The 21,220-nt window shown below is 42.2% G+C and overlaps 1 protein-coding gene across 1 annotated transcript; it reads right to left on the reverse strand.

Annotated features, from left to right (window-relative positions):
- Nucleotides 1-2,847: 2,847 nt before the first annotated feature.
- On the reverse strand, nucleotides 2,848-6,232 carry LOC147637953 (laccase-4-like). Its single transcript, XM_086799081.1, has 7 exons — nucleotides 6,131-6,232; nucleotides 5,847-5,998; nucleotides 5,485-5,732; nucleotides 5,229-5,357; nucleotides 4,378-4,970; nucleotides 3,385-3,745; nucleotides 2,848-3,057 (listed from the first exon to the last, which is right to left on the reverse strand). Exons 1-7 carry the CDS (start codon nucleotides 6,230-6,232, stop codon nucleotides 2,921-2,923), a joined length of 1,722 nt encoding a protein of 573 aa, XP_086655207.1. The 3' UTR covers nucleotides 2,848-2,920.
- Nucleotides 6,233-21,220: the final 14,988 nt, after the last annotated feature.

Genomic DNA, 21,220 nt, shown 5'->3' on the forward strand with positions numbered 1-21,220 from the left:
CTTTACTCTTCTCTCTCAAGAAATAGATCCATATCATCTTGCTAAAGTCACCAATGAATCGAATGTAGTACTTGCTTCCATTAATGGATTGGGCTTGTATAGGACCCCAAACATCACTATGCACAATCTCAAAGGTCTATTATTCATTTGGCCTTCCTTGGAAAATGAAAATCTTTTTTCCTTCCCAAACTGACCCACATCACATACATGTGTGAAATCAGTTCATGCTTGAACCTTGGAAAACTACCAAACAACGCGTTTTTTCAACATAGCTTTCAGCTTTTGAATGTTCCCATATGCCCAATTCTCTTATGTTGTATATCAAGAATCTAGTACAATTCCATGACCACATGAAAGCATGGCTGAATTCAATTATAGAATACCCCTACATCCAAAGTAAACAATCTTTCTTCCTTTTGACCCTTTGCAAGAGCTTAAATCCATTCATAAAGTCTTCCACAAAGAAACCATGCTCATTAAGTCTCAGTTGCAATCCTTGCTCTACCATTTGTCCAACCGATGACAAATTCTTAGTGATATAGATGACACATACAACACTTCAGATGATCTTCATAAAGTCTTCCAAAAAGAAACCATTCTCACTAAATCTCACTTTAAATCCTCGCTCTGAAGTGTAGGTGACACTTTAGAGGGTTGAAGGTAAAAGACTCTCTATGTGTAGGTGACATTCTATCAAAAGACTCTCTATGGCAAGTCATGTGGTTTGATGTTCCCGAATCCATGTACCATGTCTCATCAGCTTCACCATCAGTGAAGTCATGCTGTCCATAACATGTTTCATAGCAAACAAATGATTTACACTCCCATAATTTCTAGATAATGATAATTTCCATGTTGGACTCTTCCACCACACATGTCATTTTACTTCTTGTAACAATCTCTTGCCATATGACCAATCTTACCACAATCAATCAATCCCATTGCTTTATTGTTGTTGAGATTGCCAATGAACTCTTCCTCTAGAGCTAGATCTCCCCATGCCTTCAAAATAGGATCCTCTACCGCCTTGTGCACCATATGAAGACTAGGAATTCTATTATGGTGGTCTATCCATCCAACCACGCCCACCTATATGTCCTCTATAGATCTCCCCCTACTTCTTGCACCTCTATGAGAGTAGAATGCTTGGTCCCTTGCATGCTAATTGCTACTAGTAGATTTACCAAGCCTAAGATTTAATTCTTCATCAATAATAAGCAATGAGACTAAGTCCTCAAAATTTGGGGGACTGCCACCTCTAATTGTGATAGAGGTATTAAATGACTTATACTCTTTTACCACTCAATGTGATAGCCATAAGATCATTATCATCCAATTTATGGATGTAAGTGCATTTACATATCCCTTTATCTCTTGTACATAATCATGTATGCTCTTTTTATTGTGAGTTATAATATGTATCTTTTTCTTTAATTGAATCTTCCTTGCCTGTGTATTGGTGCCACACAATTTCACCAAAGTATCATATGCATCCTTGGGATTATTCACATCCTCTTGAATATGACATAGCATAGAATCTGTCACACATATAGAGAAGTAATGCAGCACTTTGTATGCTCTTTCCAACCAAGTTCTATGTGCTTAAAGTTGTGAATGTTTTGGATTTGTTGTAAGAAACCGTGGCTCTTGCTCTCATCACCTATCACCAAACTCTAGTAGTTTTTTCCTTTCAAGAAATTTTACATGCGGTACTTCCATATTTAAAAGTTGTTCTGATCAAGATTTTTTCCCACAATTTGCTGCACCGACCATCACCCATGTTTACTAAATACAATGCTTCAATGAGAACACTCAACCAACTAGTGTAACGAATGTGGTTCAATTCTAACCACTAATATATGTACATGCAAAAATGCTATCAACAATGTAGTGTCAACACCACTTGTACATTCACTTGTTTCTCAATGCAAAAACATAAACCATCCTTAAACCATATACATGTCCACATTTCACTCCCACATTCTTATTTGCTACTTACATAATTGCACATTAAGCAACAAGTACAAGCTCAAAAACTGTCTTGTAGAATTTTTGTAAGCTCCAAATCAATCCCCTCTTACAAAAATGTGTGAATTATCTTCTCAAGAGCTTTCCAATACTACGTAGCAATAGCAAATACCACGTAGCAATTTAGCAAATAATTTTACCACTTATAATTTATACATTCCAATTTCTCAAGTTTCTAACCTGCAACATCAAGTTTCAACCAAGCTTGTGGGAAAACATCACATACATTAACACTTCAACTAGATGTTATACCAGGTATCCCAAATCTATAACATACCCTTATCTTGTTCTGTTCATAATTTGAGGTACAAAACTCTAAATCCAATGTTTGGGTAGTCAAAACACATGTAAATAGAATGGGGATATACAAATAATACTTCCATAAATCCCAATTAACTCTCACACAACCATAGATAAGAATAGGAGAAGCTATTATTTCATTCCATTCTTCTTTGCATCAAAATCCACACACTTATAATGATAAGTTTACACCATACTAACGTTACACCAAATGTCCACACACTTGATCATCATTGGGCACCGCCAACTATTACTTGTCAAACCATTGAATATACCATAATACAAAACATTTTCTTGTACTATGGGGGTTAAAACATTTAGTTTGTATGGGGGTTAAAACATTTAGTTTGTAGGGCAAATGCTTGAAGTAGATACACATTTAAATAGCAAAGGTTTAATGCAATAAGGCGGCATGGCTTACAACCCTGGCTCACGACATCAATATCAAATCATATCATGTCTACATGTATGTTTTTAAAGTTGGCAAGCAGAATATTTAAATGCTGGTGGTGGTGGCAACATCTCATTTTCTCTCACTCCATTGAGGGTGATGAATGCCATGTCCATCCCCCGTGATGCTATATGTATGTTTTTAAAGTTGGCAAGTAGGATAGTCGACTGGTGGTGGTGGCAACATCTCATTTTCTTCTACCCCATTGAGGGTGATGAATGCCATGTCCATCCCCCATGATGCATGGATATCGAAGTGGCAATGCACAAACCAGATCCCTGCACATTGCATCATCCATCATGAGAAATCTTTTTTACAATGAGAATTTTCTCTTTAGAAAAAGACTTCCTTCAAGAATAACTTCTCAAAATATTTCAAAGCAAATTAAGAGAGTAGCAACAAAGTGTTCTATAGATTATGAGAGAAATAAAGACAAAAATTCATATTGTGCGATAAGGTAGAGGGCTTATTACAGAAGAAAAGGAACCATAATATGTGTGTGGTGTGTGTGCGCGCGCGCGCACGAGAGAGAGTGAGAGAGAGAAACGTTATGGTAATCAAGATTGATAATAAAGGATGAGGTGCTGCATAATATTATTGATTACCTGGGTTGAGAGCTTGGAAGCGGACGGCAGCCCAACCGCCAGCAGGCACGGAGACGGTGTTGCGGGAGACAGGGTTGACGAGGTTGAAGGAGGCAGGGTCAGTGGAGGCGTTGAAAGTGCCGTTGCCCCTGCCCACCTCGTAGAAGTTTTGGCCGTGGAGATGGATGGGGTGTTGTTCGAAGAAGAGCGTGGCCGTGTCTTGGTATACCACCTGTACAGTGCTTTTGAAAGGGATCACCCGCACCCGCGTCCCCGGCAACGCTACCTTCATGTCCGGGTTCACTGCCGTGTAATCGTATTGGAATAGTGGCACGTCCGGGAAGTTCGTCGTATAAATCCCGCTTATGTTGTAATAGTAGGCCTAGGACAATGGATTTCACACTCATTTCATTTGTATATTTTTCATTGGTTGATTTCTATTATGAGGCCTCACCAAACGTATTCAAAATGACTCATACACCTCTCAAACAAACACTCCTATATGTGTGGGTCAAAATTACTCGTAGACCTCTCAAACAGACACTCCTATATGTGTGGGTCATAATATCATACACACACAATCAAATTTTTATTATTTATAGGTCTCTTTATCGGGAAAAAAGAAGCTCTATTTATTATTAGCTTTGAATACAGATTCAAATTTATTGATTTATAGTCACACGTTTACTCTTTCAATATTATATGTAAAAAGTATGTATAGTAAGATAGTGAACATAAGTGGTCTTTTTTGTTAGTTCGTTTAGCTAAAGACATCGATGTCAATGTCTCTTTGACTAGGAGTTTTAATTTCTAAATGCACCAGTTCTAGAAAATCCCTAGATTCTAGATATTCAAAGAAAACTTCTATTTGAATTCTACGACCACTGTAGTAGGTGTTCAAGATAGTCACACTTTAATATAATAATAATAATAATAATATAATAGTAATAAAATTTGACTCAAGTGTCGCATTTTTAAAAAAAATTGGTAAAAGGGATGATGTGCTCTGCTTACCTGGAGGAGCGAGAGGTTGGGGTTGACGAAGGTAATGTTGCTGATGGTGGCTCTGATGAGGCTGTTCTCGGGACCTTCGCAGGTCCGTCCAGTCGGACAAAGCTGGAGAGAGTAGCCTATGGTGTGGAGCAGGTGCACGTCCACGATTTTGGGAACGTCGTAGTAGTAGTAGCCTTCCGAGTAGTTCCTACCCTTGAGGCTGGAGTAGAAGCGGTTGACGAAGTCGGTGTCGTTGGCCAAGGGAAAGCTGGGCAAAGTCAAGTTGGTGGATCCGGGCATGGTGCCGCTGTAGCTGAGGATGGCCGTGGTGGCAGTGGGGGGAAAGGGCACAAAGGACGTATTGGGCACCGAGAAGACGGAAGCTGCAATGTAGTACTGGCCTATGGGCTTGTTGGCCGTGAGGAGGACGTTGGAGGTCTGGCCGGGCGCCAGCACTATGATGTCTGTCATGTATGGCTCCACATACTCTGCATCGGCCTCCACGACTGTGAGGCTGTGATTCGCCACTGCGAAATACATGTGGAAGTTCATGCCTGCATTGATTAACCTCAGCATCACCGTCTCTCCCTGCGTCACAGTGTATACCACTGTCTCTGCATACATATATTCCAGCCACATGCATAGTACATATTAGAATCTAATTTGCCTTGGAAGCTGTTAGTACATTATAACTACAACCACAATAAAATTGCCTTGAGTTTTATAACACATATTTCTTCCCTTTTTCCTTCCTTTCTAATGCAATATTGTGCATACATAGTAGAAGACCTTGGCTGCTTAGGGGAAACCATTCCTATTAACTTCTTAAACTAGGAAGTTGTGGTCGAGGTACTAGTTATTACGATACTTACCACTGGATGAGCAGTTGTAAAGGTCCCCAGGCTGTCCGTTGATAGTAATGGCATTGGAGATGTTGTAACCTCCACCTTCAACAAGTGTTTGGTTTATAACATCCTCTACATTCACGTTCCACCACTCACCTAGACAAAAGCAATACCGTGATTTATGAGTGATCGTGTATAATGCTAGATGTTTGTGTTTTTGTTTGAAGAGGTGTTAATTCTTTCAGCGAGAAGTTATAAGGAGAATGATTGAGGTTTATCTAACCTAGAAGGAGAGGGGGGAGCTCTTGGTTGGGTTTGGGAAATGGGTAGGGAGTCTTGTTTTTCTTGAGAATGATAAAAGCGCCATAAAGGCTGGCTCTCAGCCAGCTATTATGGGCATGCCAGAAGAGGGTGCCCCTTTGTTCAAGGATCTGAAACCGGTGCACATAAGATTGATTGGTTTGGATGGGGCATTGCGTGATGTAGGCTGGCCCATCCGCCCAACACGAGCGCAGCTGCCGGACACCATGCCTACATAAAGACCATTACGCAATATATATATATATATATATATAAAGATATCATTACACCAATTATAGGCGGCTGCTATAAAGATAAATACGGTAGTAAATTAATTGATCATACCAGTGTATGGTTATGCCGTATGAAACAAGGTTTGTAACGTTAACCACCACCTTGTCTCCTTCCCTCACATAATTTGTTGGGCCGGGGAACTCGCCGTTCACAGTCAAGAGAGACTTCGTCTTGCAAAGGCGCGTAACATTGGTGTTTTGTATCTGACAACACCAAAAGGCGCCCAGGATTAAATATAGGGCAATCATTGAATGCAGCAATACAATCAAAAGCCCTGCTAGAGCTTCGATTAATATGTATAAATACAAGGGGTTGCTAATTCCTGTTTAACTGACCGTGAAATTGAAATAACGAGTTCTTGCAGAGGCCACGTTACAGAGGGTGAAGGCAAAGAGTAAGGCGAAAGTAAGCTTGTATGGAAAGTTTTTCGGGATCATTAACAGGGTGAACATATTATATATATATATATATGCAAACACAGAGAGAGAGAGAGGGGGATATTTGAGTATTCTAAATTAGCACAAGAGGTTCCCACAAATCTATATAGCACAAGAGTTCCCACAAATCTAGCACAAGCCGTTTTCACTAGAGAGAGAGAGAGAGCGAGAGATTGATTTAAGTATCCGAAATTAGCACAAGAGGTTCACACAAATCTATATAGCAGAGAGGTGAAGCTTATAGTAGCCTTGGAGATGCATTAATGTGATCGATCATTTATACATGTCTAAGGGTCACTGCTCTTGCATGTAGTAGAGAGTGCCCCAAACAGTACAACTTGCATGTAGTAGAGAGTGCCTCAAACATTACAACTGTAGCGTCCTTGATCTACGTACGTGTGTTTTCTCATATATATTGTTGACTTGCTCATATATATGTTTAGGTCAAACCGTGAAACCTGGGAGATAATCTCCGTGTGTCCAATCAAACGCTTATAATTACAGAAGTATCCAAGCAAAAAGAGTTTGAGATAGTGAACATTGTAACGTTTTCAAACGGAAATATGCATTGAAGGTTCCTTTTGAGCCGTCCGGAAAACGTAATTGGAAAAGCCCACGTGTCAACGGAAATGACCAACATGATTCGCGATTTGACAATAAGAAAAGATTTTGGGTGCATATTTGGAAAAGCCCACGCGTTATGTAGTGTCAATTGAATAATTATGAACGTTATTTCAAACCTTTTCACTATGGCCTTAAATTGGAAGGCTTACCTTAACCTTCAAGAGGGAGGCCATTGACCTTCTAAATATGCACCCAAAATGTTTTTTTGGAATAAATAATTTTGGTATCCTAAATCTTGTTTTAAGAAAATCGAGCTTTGAAATTTTTTGAAAGGTTAGAAGACTTATTTTATTTTAAAAACAAATCCTATCAAATTTACACGTGGCAATGCGCACGAATGAATGGATTGCATGGAAGCCACGTTTCATTTCCAAACGCTATATTAGACACTATGCAACATCGACTCTTATCTTCACAAGGCCATGGCGGCCAGCAAAACGAACGATAATAATGGCATGATTGAGCAAGAAAGTGGGTTGCTGTTGGCAGAGGGCATGGAGAGGTGGTTCCACAGGGTGTCGTGGCACCAGCACATGCAGTGCGTGCTGATGGGGTGCCGGTCCTTCCACTCGCTCGCGTCGTTGGTGCACACTCACTAACATTGACACAAACCTGCATCCCAGCCTACACCGATGTGGTCCCGACCACCAAACCATCTACCCAGACGTCATCTTCATCGACTAGTATTGGAACGTTGGTGTTCTGGTCCACCTACACACGCCTCATCAACACAACGCCCAACTGCTGCGCTGCCACTTAACCCTCCGTGTGGGAGAGCAAGCTTTGGAACACCTCATCCTCGCCATTTTTTGTTTTTATGCCATTGATGTCCTTAGCTTTGCTATATCCAACTTGCCATGATTACTGAAAATGTTGTATTTACACAACTTACGCGATGATCATTGTAATTGCAGTATGTTGTAATTTTTTTGAAGATTTTTTATTTACAGTCGGTCGTATTGTTTTTATTTTTGTTATGCTACTATTTCTTTAATTTTGAACATGTTGTAATTTCCTTAAAATCTCAATATATATTGTAATTCTTTAATTTTCAACATGTTATAATTTTCTTAAAATCTTAATATATTAGTAGGTTGTATTTCTCTTATTTTTGTTATGCTGCTATTTCTTTAATTCTTAACATTTTATAATTTTCTTAGAATCTTAATATATATTGTAATTCTTTAATTTTCAACATGTTGTAATTTTCTTAAAATCTTAATATATTATAATTTTTCATCTATACTATGAATTATATTTTAATATTTAAATTTACCGTACACTAAGGTTCTAAACCTTACTCTACCTATGGTTTTTTACCAAAAATTAAATACAAGCACCCTCGAAAAAATTAATTAATGTGAAAGAGTGAATAAGCACCCTTGAAAAAAGATGGAGGCCATTGACCTTCTAAATATGTATGTTTACGTTTACTAAGGCCATTGACCTTCTAAATATGTATGTTTACGTTTACTATTTAGCTATTCAAAGTAGTAGACTTGAAAATGCAAGGCATACCTTAGCCTTCAATTTATGTGTGTGTTTATTTATAATGTAGAGATTCAAAGTAGTAGACTTTGCCTTGGGTCATTCTCTAGAAGGTTTGAAGAGCTTCAATTCGTGGGAAAGCTGGAAATGGTCATTGGTTAGTTCACACGGAAGAAGGTTTGAAGGGCTTCTAAAGGCTTCAATTGGTGGAAAGCTGGAAATAGTAAGTTCACACGTGGACTTTCTTCACAGTTTCAAGACTGAAATTCACAATTGGACGTCGACATCATAATTATGGGCCTTAATTTTGACAAGCATTTTTATGTTAAAAGCTGTGTGTGACAAGCGACCCGCAGACACCTGTCCGCCGCCGCCAGCAATTCATTTGACTGCCAACAACGATCGACGATCTCGACATTAATCGAGCTCAGGCACATTCAAATCACATTGGCTGCAAGAAGCCCCTTTTTTCTCAACGTAATCAACTATCAAATGTAGATTAGCAGTTTAAACTTGAGTCTGTGCTTGGAATTAAAATGCAGTTTTACGACAATAATGATTCAAGCACAGGAGACATGAGGAACTATCCGTTGCGCGAACAGGTCTGGTGGGCTATGGCGGGCTGCGTCTGATTAGGCCTCTGCGTTTTCTCCTCTTCCTCTGTGCCTACTACCCAGAGGCTCGCTTCTGGCAGTTTATTCTCCTCCTTCTCGACAGCATCCCCCCCTCAGGTGCATGAGCACCGAGTGGAGGGGAACCCCCACTCTGCTCAGAGCACAGGGATCTGGCTCTAGGACTGCACAGATTTCACCACATATAAAGAGTATCCTGCAATGGTCCCCCTGCCATGGATGCCAATAGAGAAGCTATGATGAAATATGAGAATGTGCTAGACGATTTCTTGGATAGCAAAAAACAGCTGGAAGATTCCAGAGCCCGAGTGGAAGAACTAAATCTGATGCTGCTGCCGAAACAAGTCGAAGAAGAGGCTCAAACCATCAAACAATCTCTAGCAAAGGTAATGGCCCCATCAGGTAATCCCTCTTCCATTAAACCTCTAGTCTGTCTTCACCAGAGCTGGTTCAATCTTTGGAAATTGATTACATAGCCCGATGTTTAGTTGGTTTATTGTTCGGGCGAAGACCACCAATAGATTTCCTTAGGGGTCAAAGACAACTAGCTCTCCATTGGTATTGAGGTGGAGATCATCCAAGCCCTCCCAAATGGGTATTACCTCTTTCTGTTCAAAGACTCAAATATGGCTGTAAAGGTCCTAGGATCAAGGCAATGGATGTACAAGAACATCCCTTTCTGTTTCTTCAGTTGGTCCAAAAACTTTAACCTCAAGGTCCAAAGCCTTCAACCTTTAGTAAAGGGGGAGGGGTGACCAATGACCAACTAAAATGCATTGCACTCATAGGGCAGGCCAGGAAGCCAACCATCCCTGACACTCTAGCTAAAGAGCTAGAAAACAATATCTCCAAAGAGGAGATTGGTAAGGCCATAGAGTGCCTAAAGATGAGGAAAAGCCCAGGTGTAGATGGCATGCCCGCTGAATTCTACAAGACGTTCAAGGATCTCTTGTTGTCTCCCTTACTGGCGGTGTGGTAGGAGGCTATCTCTTTTGGGGCGTTGCCCCGCCCAATCAATGAAGGTTGGATAAAACTTATCCATAAGAAAGGGGAGAAGAATGACTTCAGCAATTGGAGACCTATTACCATGTTAAACTATGCTTACAAAATATTTGCCAAGGCCTTAGCTCTAAGGCTCTCCAGTCAGCTAAAGAATTGGATCAGACAGGAGAAAAAGGGTTTCATCAAAGGAAGGTACGTTCTGGATGCCATTATCACATTGTGGGAGGGTATGGAGTATGTAGAAGAATCTGAACAGGACTACATCTTTTTCAAAATTGACTTTGATAAAGCCTATGATAGGCTCAGTTGGCATTATGTACTAGAATCCCTTAAACATATGGGTGCAGGTCAGCATTTCATCCAGATGGTGAGTACTCTTTTTGGGAATGCCACGGCTAAGGTGAATGTCAATGGTGTGCTCTCTGGTGCTTTCTCCCTTACCAAATCTATCAGACAAGGCTACCCTCTAGCACCCCTCCTCTATACTATTGCTGCATACAGTCTAAACTGGCTGATTAAAGATAGGATGGACAAAGGGGAAATGAATGGCATCTCCCCTTTGTCCATCCTATCTTCAATAAGCTAGTTTAGACCGTCTACAGTTTAGATCATCACATCCATTCATTCACATTTATCTAATTCGCATCACACATTAGGAAGTGAATGGGGTCTTCTTGGGCCCTTTAATTTGCCCAAGCCTAATCAAGGTGATTAAGGAATAGCCAAATGGGGGGTTGCCATGTGGACTGAAATGTTGGGTTTTTAAGAGAGGTGTAAGAGTGGTCAAAGGGTGCACTTTTTCCCCAAAAAGGGGGGGGGGGGGGGGGGGCAATTTTACAATTTTCGGACCTCCATAACTTCTACATACAAGCTCCGATTTGAGCGGAGATTATAGATCTGTGATCTACGCATCAAGGGCTTTCCATAGATATGTTACATGGTATGGTTTTATCCGCTAGATTTTAAATTCCATTTTCCCCCCAAAATTCAAATTCGAATAAAGTAGCCGTTTTGAAGCTTCTAATTAGAAAACGTTTCTTCTTAAGAGAAAAGGTTTGACTCCCTTAAACTGCCAAATAAAAGGGCCCAAGAAGCCTTCCATTGAGGTCCTAATGATCTCGTCACATCTATTCATCTCATATTCTCATCACTTCTATTCACATCACATCTATCCATTCATTCACTTCTATTCACATCACATCTATCCATTCATTCACATTTATCTGATTCGCATCACATCTCATCACATCTATTCATCTCATATTCTCATCACTTCTATTCACATCACATCTATCCAATCATCTATCCGATTCGCATCACATCTACTCATCTCATATTCTCATCACTTCTCCTCTTTTTGTGCTCTTGCTCCTTTTACTATTTTTTGTTTTTCTTTTCTTTTCTTTTTTTTTTAAATGTATGAAGCTATATATATACATCCCCTTGAATTTGGCAATTACATCCCCTTGAATTTGGCAATTACATGGTCAGGGGAGAAGGTTAAGGAGGAAGCATTAGAATGTCGAGCGTGAGTACATGCTCCCCCTTTCCTTGGGTAGATCATATTATTTACAATGATCGTGCATCTGCCATATCTGCAAACACAGATATAGCATCAGTAGGTTTATGGACAGGTCAATCTAGTTCTTGATTGTATACGGATATTTCTCCTCTTTTTGTGCTCTTGCTCCTTTTACTATTTTTTGTTTTTCTTTTCTTTTCTTTTCTTTTAAAAATGTATGAAGCTATATATATACATTCCCTTGAATTTGGCAATTACATGGTCAGGGGAGAAGGTTAAGGAGGAAGCATTAGAATGTCGAGCGTGAGTACATGCTCCCCCTTTCCTTGGGTAGATCATATTATTTGCAATGATGTTGCAGCCTCTTGGAACCAATTTGTCCAGCGGGTCATAGGTTGTGATGTGGGCAGATAGCTTTTTATGACCCTTGTGTCCACATCCAATTGCAGAGATGGTAGTGTATGCTCCCATTGACGAATGGAGGAAATGGTTTCCGATGATACTATTACAAGGGGAGACGTAGACTCATCGGTTTTTTGTTGGGTGTTGACAAGAGTAGGTGTAGTGCATGTAGAAACTTCTATATGAGTGTGTGCCTGGCATGAGGAGCTAGAAGCTTCATGTGGCTCCCCCCCTTCCTGAGCTAGGTGGTAATGATCGATATCGTTTGGGAATCCAAACTAACTCTGGAAGAAGTGGTGCGGAGCACTCTGTTACCTTTCCCTTACCACGGTCTTGAATTGTCATTGGGGTGACAACAATTGGTTTGCAAGGTTTTACAGGTGATGTAGAGGGATTCAGCTTATGTTTAGGGACCCAAATCTGGTCATTCCCCTCGTAGTACCCTTGGGCTACTAATAATTTTTTAGGGATCCATCGCGATGTTACATTGCCCTTTCTCGGGTGGGTAGCTGCTTTCCTTTTACGAGGCTTCTTGATGGCTGAACGAGATTGAGCAGGGGAAGTAGCTATTAACGAAGCTTTTGGGACCCATTTGTATGTGTTTTTTGGCATAGTAAGCGGAGCTTTAGAGACCACCCTACATGTTTCCACTCTTGGCGTTGAAGCGTTAGAGGGGTGGCAAACAATCAAAGATGGTTTTGCCACTGGACTTTGTGAGTGGATGACTTAGGTGCGAGATTTTGAGCGGTCAGACCTAGTGTTGGTTCTTGCGTTGTGACTCGTCTAGTTGCCCAATCGATATTGCACTTGGTGGCCATCATCCATTTGCGCCCTAAGTTTACAGTCCCTTCCATGGTACCCGCAGGCATAACTAAAAAGCTTTGAATTACGATCCCCTTGTCATAGGCAACCGGAGTGTGCAGAACTCCTGAGACAGGGTTTTTTTCTTGTTGATTCCTTGAACTTGGATAGTGCTCTTAGATAAAGGTGGTTTTCCATGTTGACACCACACACCATATGATAGCAAATAGTGTTGAGCTCCTGTATCCAATAATGCATTATACAGCACCTCCCCGTAAGGACTCTGTAACTCAATTGGGTATCTTAGAGGCGGGTCAGATTCCAGTGCATCCTCCTCTGCTTCCTCGAAAAATACTTGCGTAATTCCCAAGTTGGCTTCTCGTTGTCGCCTAGCACGCTGTTGACGTTCTTTGGCTTCGACTCTCGCTTGTATCTTTTTAAGCTCAGCTTGTTCTTTAGCTGCCTTCGTTTGATGGATTGCATGTAACTCCTCTTGGCTCAGGGGGTCATAGTATCGTTTGAATTTACCCCCATTAAGAAATCCAATGGTTTCAACTCCGTCGAGAGTCTCCACTCTGATGGTACCTTGCGGGGTAATTTCACATACTCTATACGGTCCCTTACCAGCATATTTGAGCTTCTTCTTTTCGTTACGCACTCCATACATCAGGACTTTATCCCCAACCTTGATGTCCTTGTCCTTCAGGTGGCGATCAAACCATTTTTTCCTTCTATCCTTCTCCACAAGGGCATTGTATACAGCCAATTGTCTTTCTTCGTTTAGCCGCTCAAGGATATATAGATGCTCTACTAAGGGATTACCATCCCAACCCTCTTGAGTAGCAACACGAAGACTAGGAATAACAAATTTCCACGGCATGACTGCTTCTTGGCCATATACCATTTTGAATGGTGTGCAATTAATAGCCACTTTATACGCAGTAGGATAGGCCCATAAAGCTGTCGTAAGCTTTAGGTCCCAATCCGTGCGATGAGATTCAACTGTCTTTGTCAAAACAGAGATTAATGTCTTGTTTGTACTCTCGGCTTGGCCATTCGCTTGCGGATAATAAGGAGTAGATTTATGATGGGATATCATGAAATTTGTTGTGAGCTCCTTAATCACGTCATTTATAAAATGCGTCCCATTGTCGCTCACAAGTTCAAAAGGACAACCGAAGCGTGTGATTATATTTTCAAAGAGGAACTTGGCTGTTGTCCTCGCATCTGCCTTACGTATCACTTTCGCTTCAGCCCATTTGGTCATATAGTCAGTGGCCACAATAATATAGCGAGATTGTGTGTTTCGGGCCGCTGGGCTAATTGGACCTACAAAGTCTAAACCCCACTTTTCAAATGGTTGGTTTACTTTGATTGGATGTAGGGGCATCTGATCTTTCCGTTGGGGTTTCTTGTATCGTTGGCATTCATTGCAACCCTTCACAAAGAGTGATGCATCTTGGAACATAGTGGGCCACCAATACCCTGATTGTAAGATCTTTCACGCAGTTAAGTCTCCTGAGAAGTGACCACCGGCTACGCCCATATGTGCCTCTTGCAAAATGTATAGATACTCATCCTCTCGAGCACAACGCCTAAGAACGTCATCCTTTCCTCTTTTATAAAGAGTCCCGGCTATCAGGCAATAGGATTCGCATTCTTTGATCAGCTTTCGAGCTAGATCTTTACGAAGCTCCTTGGGTGGAAAGCCATTAACCAAAAAGTTAACAATCTTCTCACTCCATTCAGGCATTGTCTCCACCATGAACAGGGAAGTGTCAGGTAAGTCATCATCAACCCCCGTAGGAGCCTCACCGTTAGGTATGCGAGACAAATGATCAGCCATAACATGTTTTTTGCCAAGTCTCACAACAACAATGAAATCAAACTCAAGAAGAATCAATAGCCATCGTGTGATTCTTCCTGTGGAGCATGGTTTGTTTACCAGATACAACAATGCTTGATGATCCACATAGAAAACAAACTTGGTGGCAAGGAGGTAATAACAAAATTTCCTTACTGCATATATCATTGCCAACCCTTCTCGCTCCGTAGTGGTGTAGTTCATCTCAGCATCGTTCAACTGGCGACTGGCAAAGCTAATGGGGTAGTCTAGCTTGTGTTCTCCAGGTTGAGTTAACACACACCCAATAGCAAAGTTTGATGCGTCAATATGCACATGGAAGAGTAAATCCCAGTTAGGCATTCTCAAGATTGGAGCACTCGCCAAGGCCTTCTTTAATAGCTCATAGGCACGGTCACATTCTTCGGTCCAAATAAACTCGATGAGAAGCTTATACAATGGTCGAGCTATCTCGGCGAAGAAGAGAATAAACCTTCGATAATAACCAACGTGGCCCATAAAGCGTTGGACTCCCTTGTAGTTGGTGGGTGGTGGCAATTCCAGAATGACCTTGATTTTACTCTCGTCCGTGGAAATCCCATTTTTGGACACTATATGCCCTAAGATAACTCCGTGTTTAACCCAGAATTGGCATTTGAAAGGATTCAAGGAGATGCGATATAATCTACACCTTTCAAATATTTTTCATAAACACATCAAGTGCTCATCCCAAGAGGAATGAACACAAAGATCATCTAAGAAAGCTTCATAGAAGTCCCTTAGATATTCCTTAAAGGCCGTGTTTTATCAATCGTTGGAATGTTGCAGGTGCATTGGTCAAGCCAAAGGCCATGATGCGAAAGGTAAACACTCCAAACTCCGTGATAAATGCTGTTTTAGCTTGGTCCGCGACTGCAATTGTGATCTGATTGTAACCCGAGTACCCATCTAAAAAGCTATATGCCTCCTTGCCTGCCACTCTTTCAAGCACATGTTCAGAATATGGCAAGGGGTAATGATCCCTTCTGGTGGCTGCATTAACCTTTTTGAGATCAATGCACACTCTGAGTTTCCCATTCTTCTTTGGTACGATGACTATCGGAGAAACCCATTCTGAGTGCTCAATAGGGTATATGAATCCACATTTTACAAGCTTTTCAATTTCCTCTTGTACAATCTTTGCGTACTTAGGATTCATTGGGTAGGGACGTTGCTGGACTGGTTTAGCAGTGCTAATCATTGGAATCGTGTGTTGCACCACCGAGGGTGGAACACCCTTCATATCATGATATGTCCAAGCAAATATGTCCTTGAATTCTTTAAGAAGCTTCGTAAGTGCAGCTTCTTCCACCTTGGTGAGGTCTTGAGCAATAAAAACTGGTTTAGACTCCTCACCCGGATCTGCTAAGTCTATCTCCTTAACTACCGACCGCAGGGCCATCGTAGACACCGCTACTCCCATTGGTAGGCGTTCGTTGGGCTTTTGTGTAGACCACTTTACGTTCCCCTATGGTAAATGATTTGAAATGCTCGGATGCGGGGTGTAAGTCTACTGGTTCTTGTTGTGCCAGGCTTTTTTCTTTCAATTCCGCTTCCTTTTGTTGCTGAGCCAACTCTTGGTTTTGCCGCCTTCTTGCAGTACGTCTTAGTTTCGGCTTCTCTTCGATTTCTAATTGGGCGACGTCATGAGGTTGCGGAATACACCACATGACACTTTGGAGGTATTGTCCCCAATTATCCGCTAACTTTCGATGAGCATCAATGGCTCCTACATAACTAAGCCATTCTGCAGTAGATCTTTCCTTGTTTATTGCAGTGCGTACATTAGCTCGATAGCGTTGGCGCTTATGTCTCGTTTTCTTCTTACCAAGTTTTTGATTTTTGTTTCTATCAGATTCGGACTCACTTGGTCTATCCTCACTTGTGTCCCCCTCACTTTCGGATGAATTGCAAGAGGTCACTGTCCTAGGCCTTGAGCACCTTGCTCTCACATTTGGGTGATTATTTGATTCATCCCCCCCATCAGGCTTAGAGTTAGTTTCTTCTTGAGATTCATACTCAGAGTTGCATTGGTCAGAGTCTTCGCTACTTTCAGTGTCAGTGGAGTTTGCCACTTTCTCGCCCCATCAGGAGTCAAGTGCATAACACCTATCATGTTTATTGGCACTAACGGTGGCATATCTTGCCCCTCAGGTGTTACCCACAGGTGTTACCCAACTTGTGCCTCTATTTCCCCATGTGTCTATGGTTGCCGCTAGGTGTACCCAATCCACGTTATTCGACTCAGTCATACCCGGTAGGACATCCATATAAGGAGAATCTTTCCCATCATCAGTCTCTTTTTTGCATGTATAGCAATACCTTAATGGGGCTGAGTGAATAGTGGTATCCGATCGATTATCAATGATAACCTTGCTTCCTAAAGGATGTGCACGACCATTCTCAAGATCAACTCGAATGAAAGAGTCCTGGAATTGTAGATAGACATGGTTTTTCGACCAGTCATGCATCATTTGTGCTTCCCTCATGAAAGGACGTCCTAAGATCATTTGATATGACATAGGATGCTTGGAGAAATCCATATGTCGTACCTTGTATCCCAGAACCTTGATCTTAAGGTCCCTTAACATTCCAATAGGTTTAGCAATAGTTCCGTTTGCCATCTTAACCACTATGTTTGTGACTTCGAGGTGAGGTCTCCCCATAGATTCCCAACAGTTTTTTTAGTCACAATGCTCACTCCAGCACCACCATCAAGGATTCCCTTTAGAGTTAATCCCTTGGTAGTAATGGGGAGGGTTGCATTAGATTCATCACCTTCAAAGTATTGTCCCAACTTGTTCACAGGTATTTCAACGACCGAATCTTCATCTAAGTTGGGTTGTAGATCCCAATGCTCCCCTTCATCTTGAAGCGTGTCGGGTCTATCCATATTTGCAAATTGTGGTAATCCCGCCTTTAGTTCTCCATTGAGAAATGCCCGAAGAGCTAAGAATAGCTCAGGATCTCCGTATAATTTGGATATGATCGTGGTTCTAATTTCAGAGAGGACATGAAATCCATTAGCTTAGACATATTCACGGTACTTTTCGAGACATCGCCCCTTGACTAGGGACTGGTGAAGATGGAATCACTTCCTCTTCGATGGGATCAGGCATTCCCTCACTAAACATTCTTTCAAGCAAAAAGGGTGTTTGCCCACTTCCTGATGTCGTATCCTCACTTTCTAACGGTTTATGGTTCCTGTGAGGCTGAACTTGTGTAGGAAACACTGTGTCTGGAATTTTGATTTTTCTCGGGTTTGGCTCCAGTTCTCTTTGTGTTTCTTCCACCAAACCCCTTAAGTGTTACACTTGTTCAATCTCCTCAACTGAGTTTGGGTAAGTTCCAATCTTTTTCTTGAGGGTTTTTGGCCCACGTGGCTTGTCTTGGGGGAGTCTCAGTCAGTTTGGGTGGTCGAGAGGGCATTAACTGACTTGGTTGTGGGGCCGAGGAAGTTTCCTTCAGTTTCCCCTTATTTATGTACTCGCTTGATTCTCCTTCATTGAGCTCCCGAGTGGGTTCCTCCCTTAAGGTAGTGGCTTTGGTCCCCATGGTTTCTATTGAATCGGAATCATATGCAGGATCATTCATATACACGGGGTCGTCTCCTGTCCCTATGTTAGTCTTTGAACTAGGCTTGGAGCTCGTGGCATTAAGCGATCTCTTCCGCCGTGTTTTCTTTTTCTTTGCCTGAGCGATTGATGCAGTATCCCTCTCTTCAAGAATGTAGTTTTGATTTTGAAGCATTAACCGTGTAACTACATTCGCGGGTACAACGGGTATGGTTCCTCGTGCCTGGTTGGTGACCTCAACCAAATTCAATGGCGTAATCTTGGGTGCATTAGGATTAGGTGGACATTGAGCGATCAAATGATCTATGCCACAACGATTACATGTAAGTACCGGCATTCCCGATGTGCTCCCTTGATTTGGTTGCATTTGAGTAGCGATCTTCTGTAGCCTATTAGGGCACTCCGCTACACGATGCGGTCCACAACAATCGTAGCATTGAAGAGGTGGTCTCCTCGCCAAGGTATTAAGGTTTTGCCCTCTTGTGGCGAGAGCAGCCGCTTGATATACAGAGGCTTGACTTGCCCGAAATGATCCTCCATGTAGTACTGGGGGGAATCATTTCAAACGTATCAATCCCATATGGAGCAGTGGGGTCTATCTCCTCTTCATAATCCCCACACGCACTATGTGACTCACAACCCATCTGGTTTATTGGGGTAATCCTTGGATGTGGAGGTTGTAGTCCTAGCACTGGCAGTGGTAACGGCACATACTGGACTACATTCGGATTCCTTGGAACTATGTGCTGTGATGGTTGCTCGACAGGTTGTGCAGGCATCAGCGCGGGTACTTGAGGTGTGTTTGACCAGGCTAGTGGTGCCTGATTTGCCAACATTCGCTTAAGTACTAGGCAATCTTTAGATTGATGCCATACTTACCACATGCATTGCAATTTCCATTGAATTTGACTCTGAATGTGGGACATTCACTCGTGCTATGTGGTCCTAAGCAAACTTTAGATTGATGCCATACTTACCACATGCATTGCAATTCCCATTGAATTTGACTCTGAATGTGGGACATTCACTCGTGCTATGTGGTCCTAAGCAAACCGAACACCATTGTTGCTCTCTTCTTGGGTACATATGGCTATTTTGAGGAGCTCGATTACCCCTAAAGTATTCTTGGAGAGCCTTAGTAAGGTCGGTCACAGACATTTCGGATATCTTGGGCTCCTTGGCAATAGGTTTTACTGTCATTGGCTCGTGCCCATATACTTGCGAACTAACGGATTTTGTCTCCGAAGACACCTTTTTACCTGCAATCATCAAGTTGTCTTCTAACTGGATTGCATTGGCAGTGACTGCTTCCCATGTTGTAAGACCTCTAATGACTAGGCCATTGTATATGTCCTCGTGGCGCAATCCTCGGATGAATCTATCGAGCAGTTGGTTATTATTGAAGCGCTCATCGGGAGTGCAGCGAGAATTTAGATGCTTCAATCGACTTATAAAGTCTCTCACTGACTCCCCTTCCTCACGTTCAGCTTTTTGGAGTTGAGATGCTACTCCCCAAAGCACACCCTCACGTATGTATTCTTTCAAGAACAATCTCTTGAGAGTGGGGTAGTGAGTGCGCTCTTCAACCCTTAAGGTTCGATACCAATCTCCCGCCTTCCCACTCAAGGTTAAGCCTAAGGCTTTACACTTATGCAGCTCATTGTGCTCTTCCAAGGAATCACACATGTGTTCAAAGGCTTCAATGTGCTTCCTAATATCCTCGTTACCACTGAAGTTTTGAGTGAGCTTAGCCACTTGTACTGCCTTGCTTCTAGGTTCTCTCTCAGGCATACCCCGCATGTTTTCTGCAATAGATCGTCCAATCGTCTGAGCAAATGTTGCGAGATCACCTAGGTGAGTAGGCATAGCCGGTGGAGGAAATTCTGGGATAGCTTGGCTGATAGGAGTTGGCGTTGGTCTGGGTATGTTGGCAAATGACGTAGGATATGATATGTGGCTAGGCCTAGCTCCTCTTGGATAAGGGTTGTGATAAGGCGGTCATGGAGCATACACCATTGGCATACTAAGAGGCGTAGAAGCTACATGAGCATGAGTAGCGATAGGTACATAGGGTCGATAGGCACTGGCACACACTGTTGTAGGTACTGTTCCACTAGGTAGCGGTGTCGTACTAACTACAGTGGTAACAGGTGCGCTTTCTGTCATGCTCATCATTGGGGTAGGCATTGTGGATTCCTTAATGGAAAGTTGAGCCAAGGTTGGAAAGCTAAAGTTACTGCTCGTGGGCTCAACCTGCATTGAGACTCCAGGCGAAACAACATACGAAGGGTCTATGGGACTCACCAAGGGAGTCTCCAATTGTGATAGGGTTGGTTGTTTGGCCTTGCCCGTATCCAAAAATCTCATAGAGCCAGTGGAAACTAAGTTCACTCCCCTATTTTGCCTCTCAATTTGGATAATTCTATGAATAACCTCACATATCATTTGTTGTTGCTCCTCTAGGTTAGTGGTGCTAGATGTAGATCGTAGGACTTCTAACCAACCTATGTGGTATGTGTAACCCGTGTATAGGTCAGTTAGAGTCTCTGTGTGTAGATCATATTCCCAATTTTCATTGAGAAATATCCCATCCAGACTTGGTGTGCCAAATGGTTCTCTTGAAGTGGACGCAATGTCACTTCTTATGGATTGGCTTCTAGGGACCTCTACTTTAGGAAGAGCATAGGAAGGTGGTAGCTCAGTAGGGCCCTCATTAAACGAAGTGGGTAGAATATCCACATGGACACTCTTTGGGAGGGCAGGGTCTACATAAGATGTGAATGGCGAATCTACTACCCCTCCTTCCTCATTTACTTCGCTTGTCGCATGTTCAAAGCGTGTAGCTCTACTAAAGGTCTCTATTAGATGACTAAACATGCTAGATCCGGGTTGTGGGGCCCAAACTGGCATGTTTTGGCTTGTCTCCTCAGGGTTCTTGGTAGGGTGCCCTTCCATGGCTTCTGAGTCTGAGGACGAGTCACTATCCACTATTCGTGGATCTTGGGTTGCACTCCCTTGGGTTCCAGCCGAAGGCCAAGATGCTAACGTGGAGGGATGGTG

The sequence above is a fragment of the Cibotium barometz genome, chromosome 6, assembly GCF_041138505.1.
Source record: "Cibotium barometz isolate CiBa-2024 chromosome 6, ASM4113850v1, whole genome shotgun sequence".
In the NCBI taxonomy this organism is placed as follows: Eukaryota; Viridiplantae; Streptophyta; class Polypodiopsida; order Cyatheales; family Cibotiaceae; genus Cibotium; species Cibotium barometz.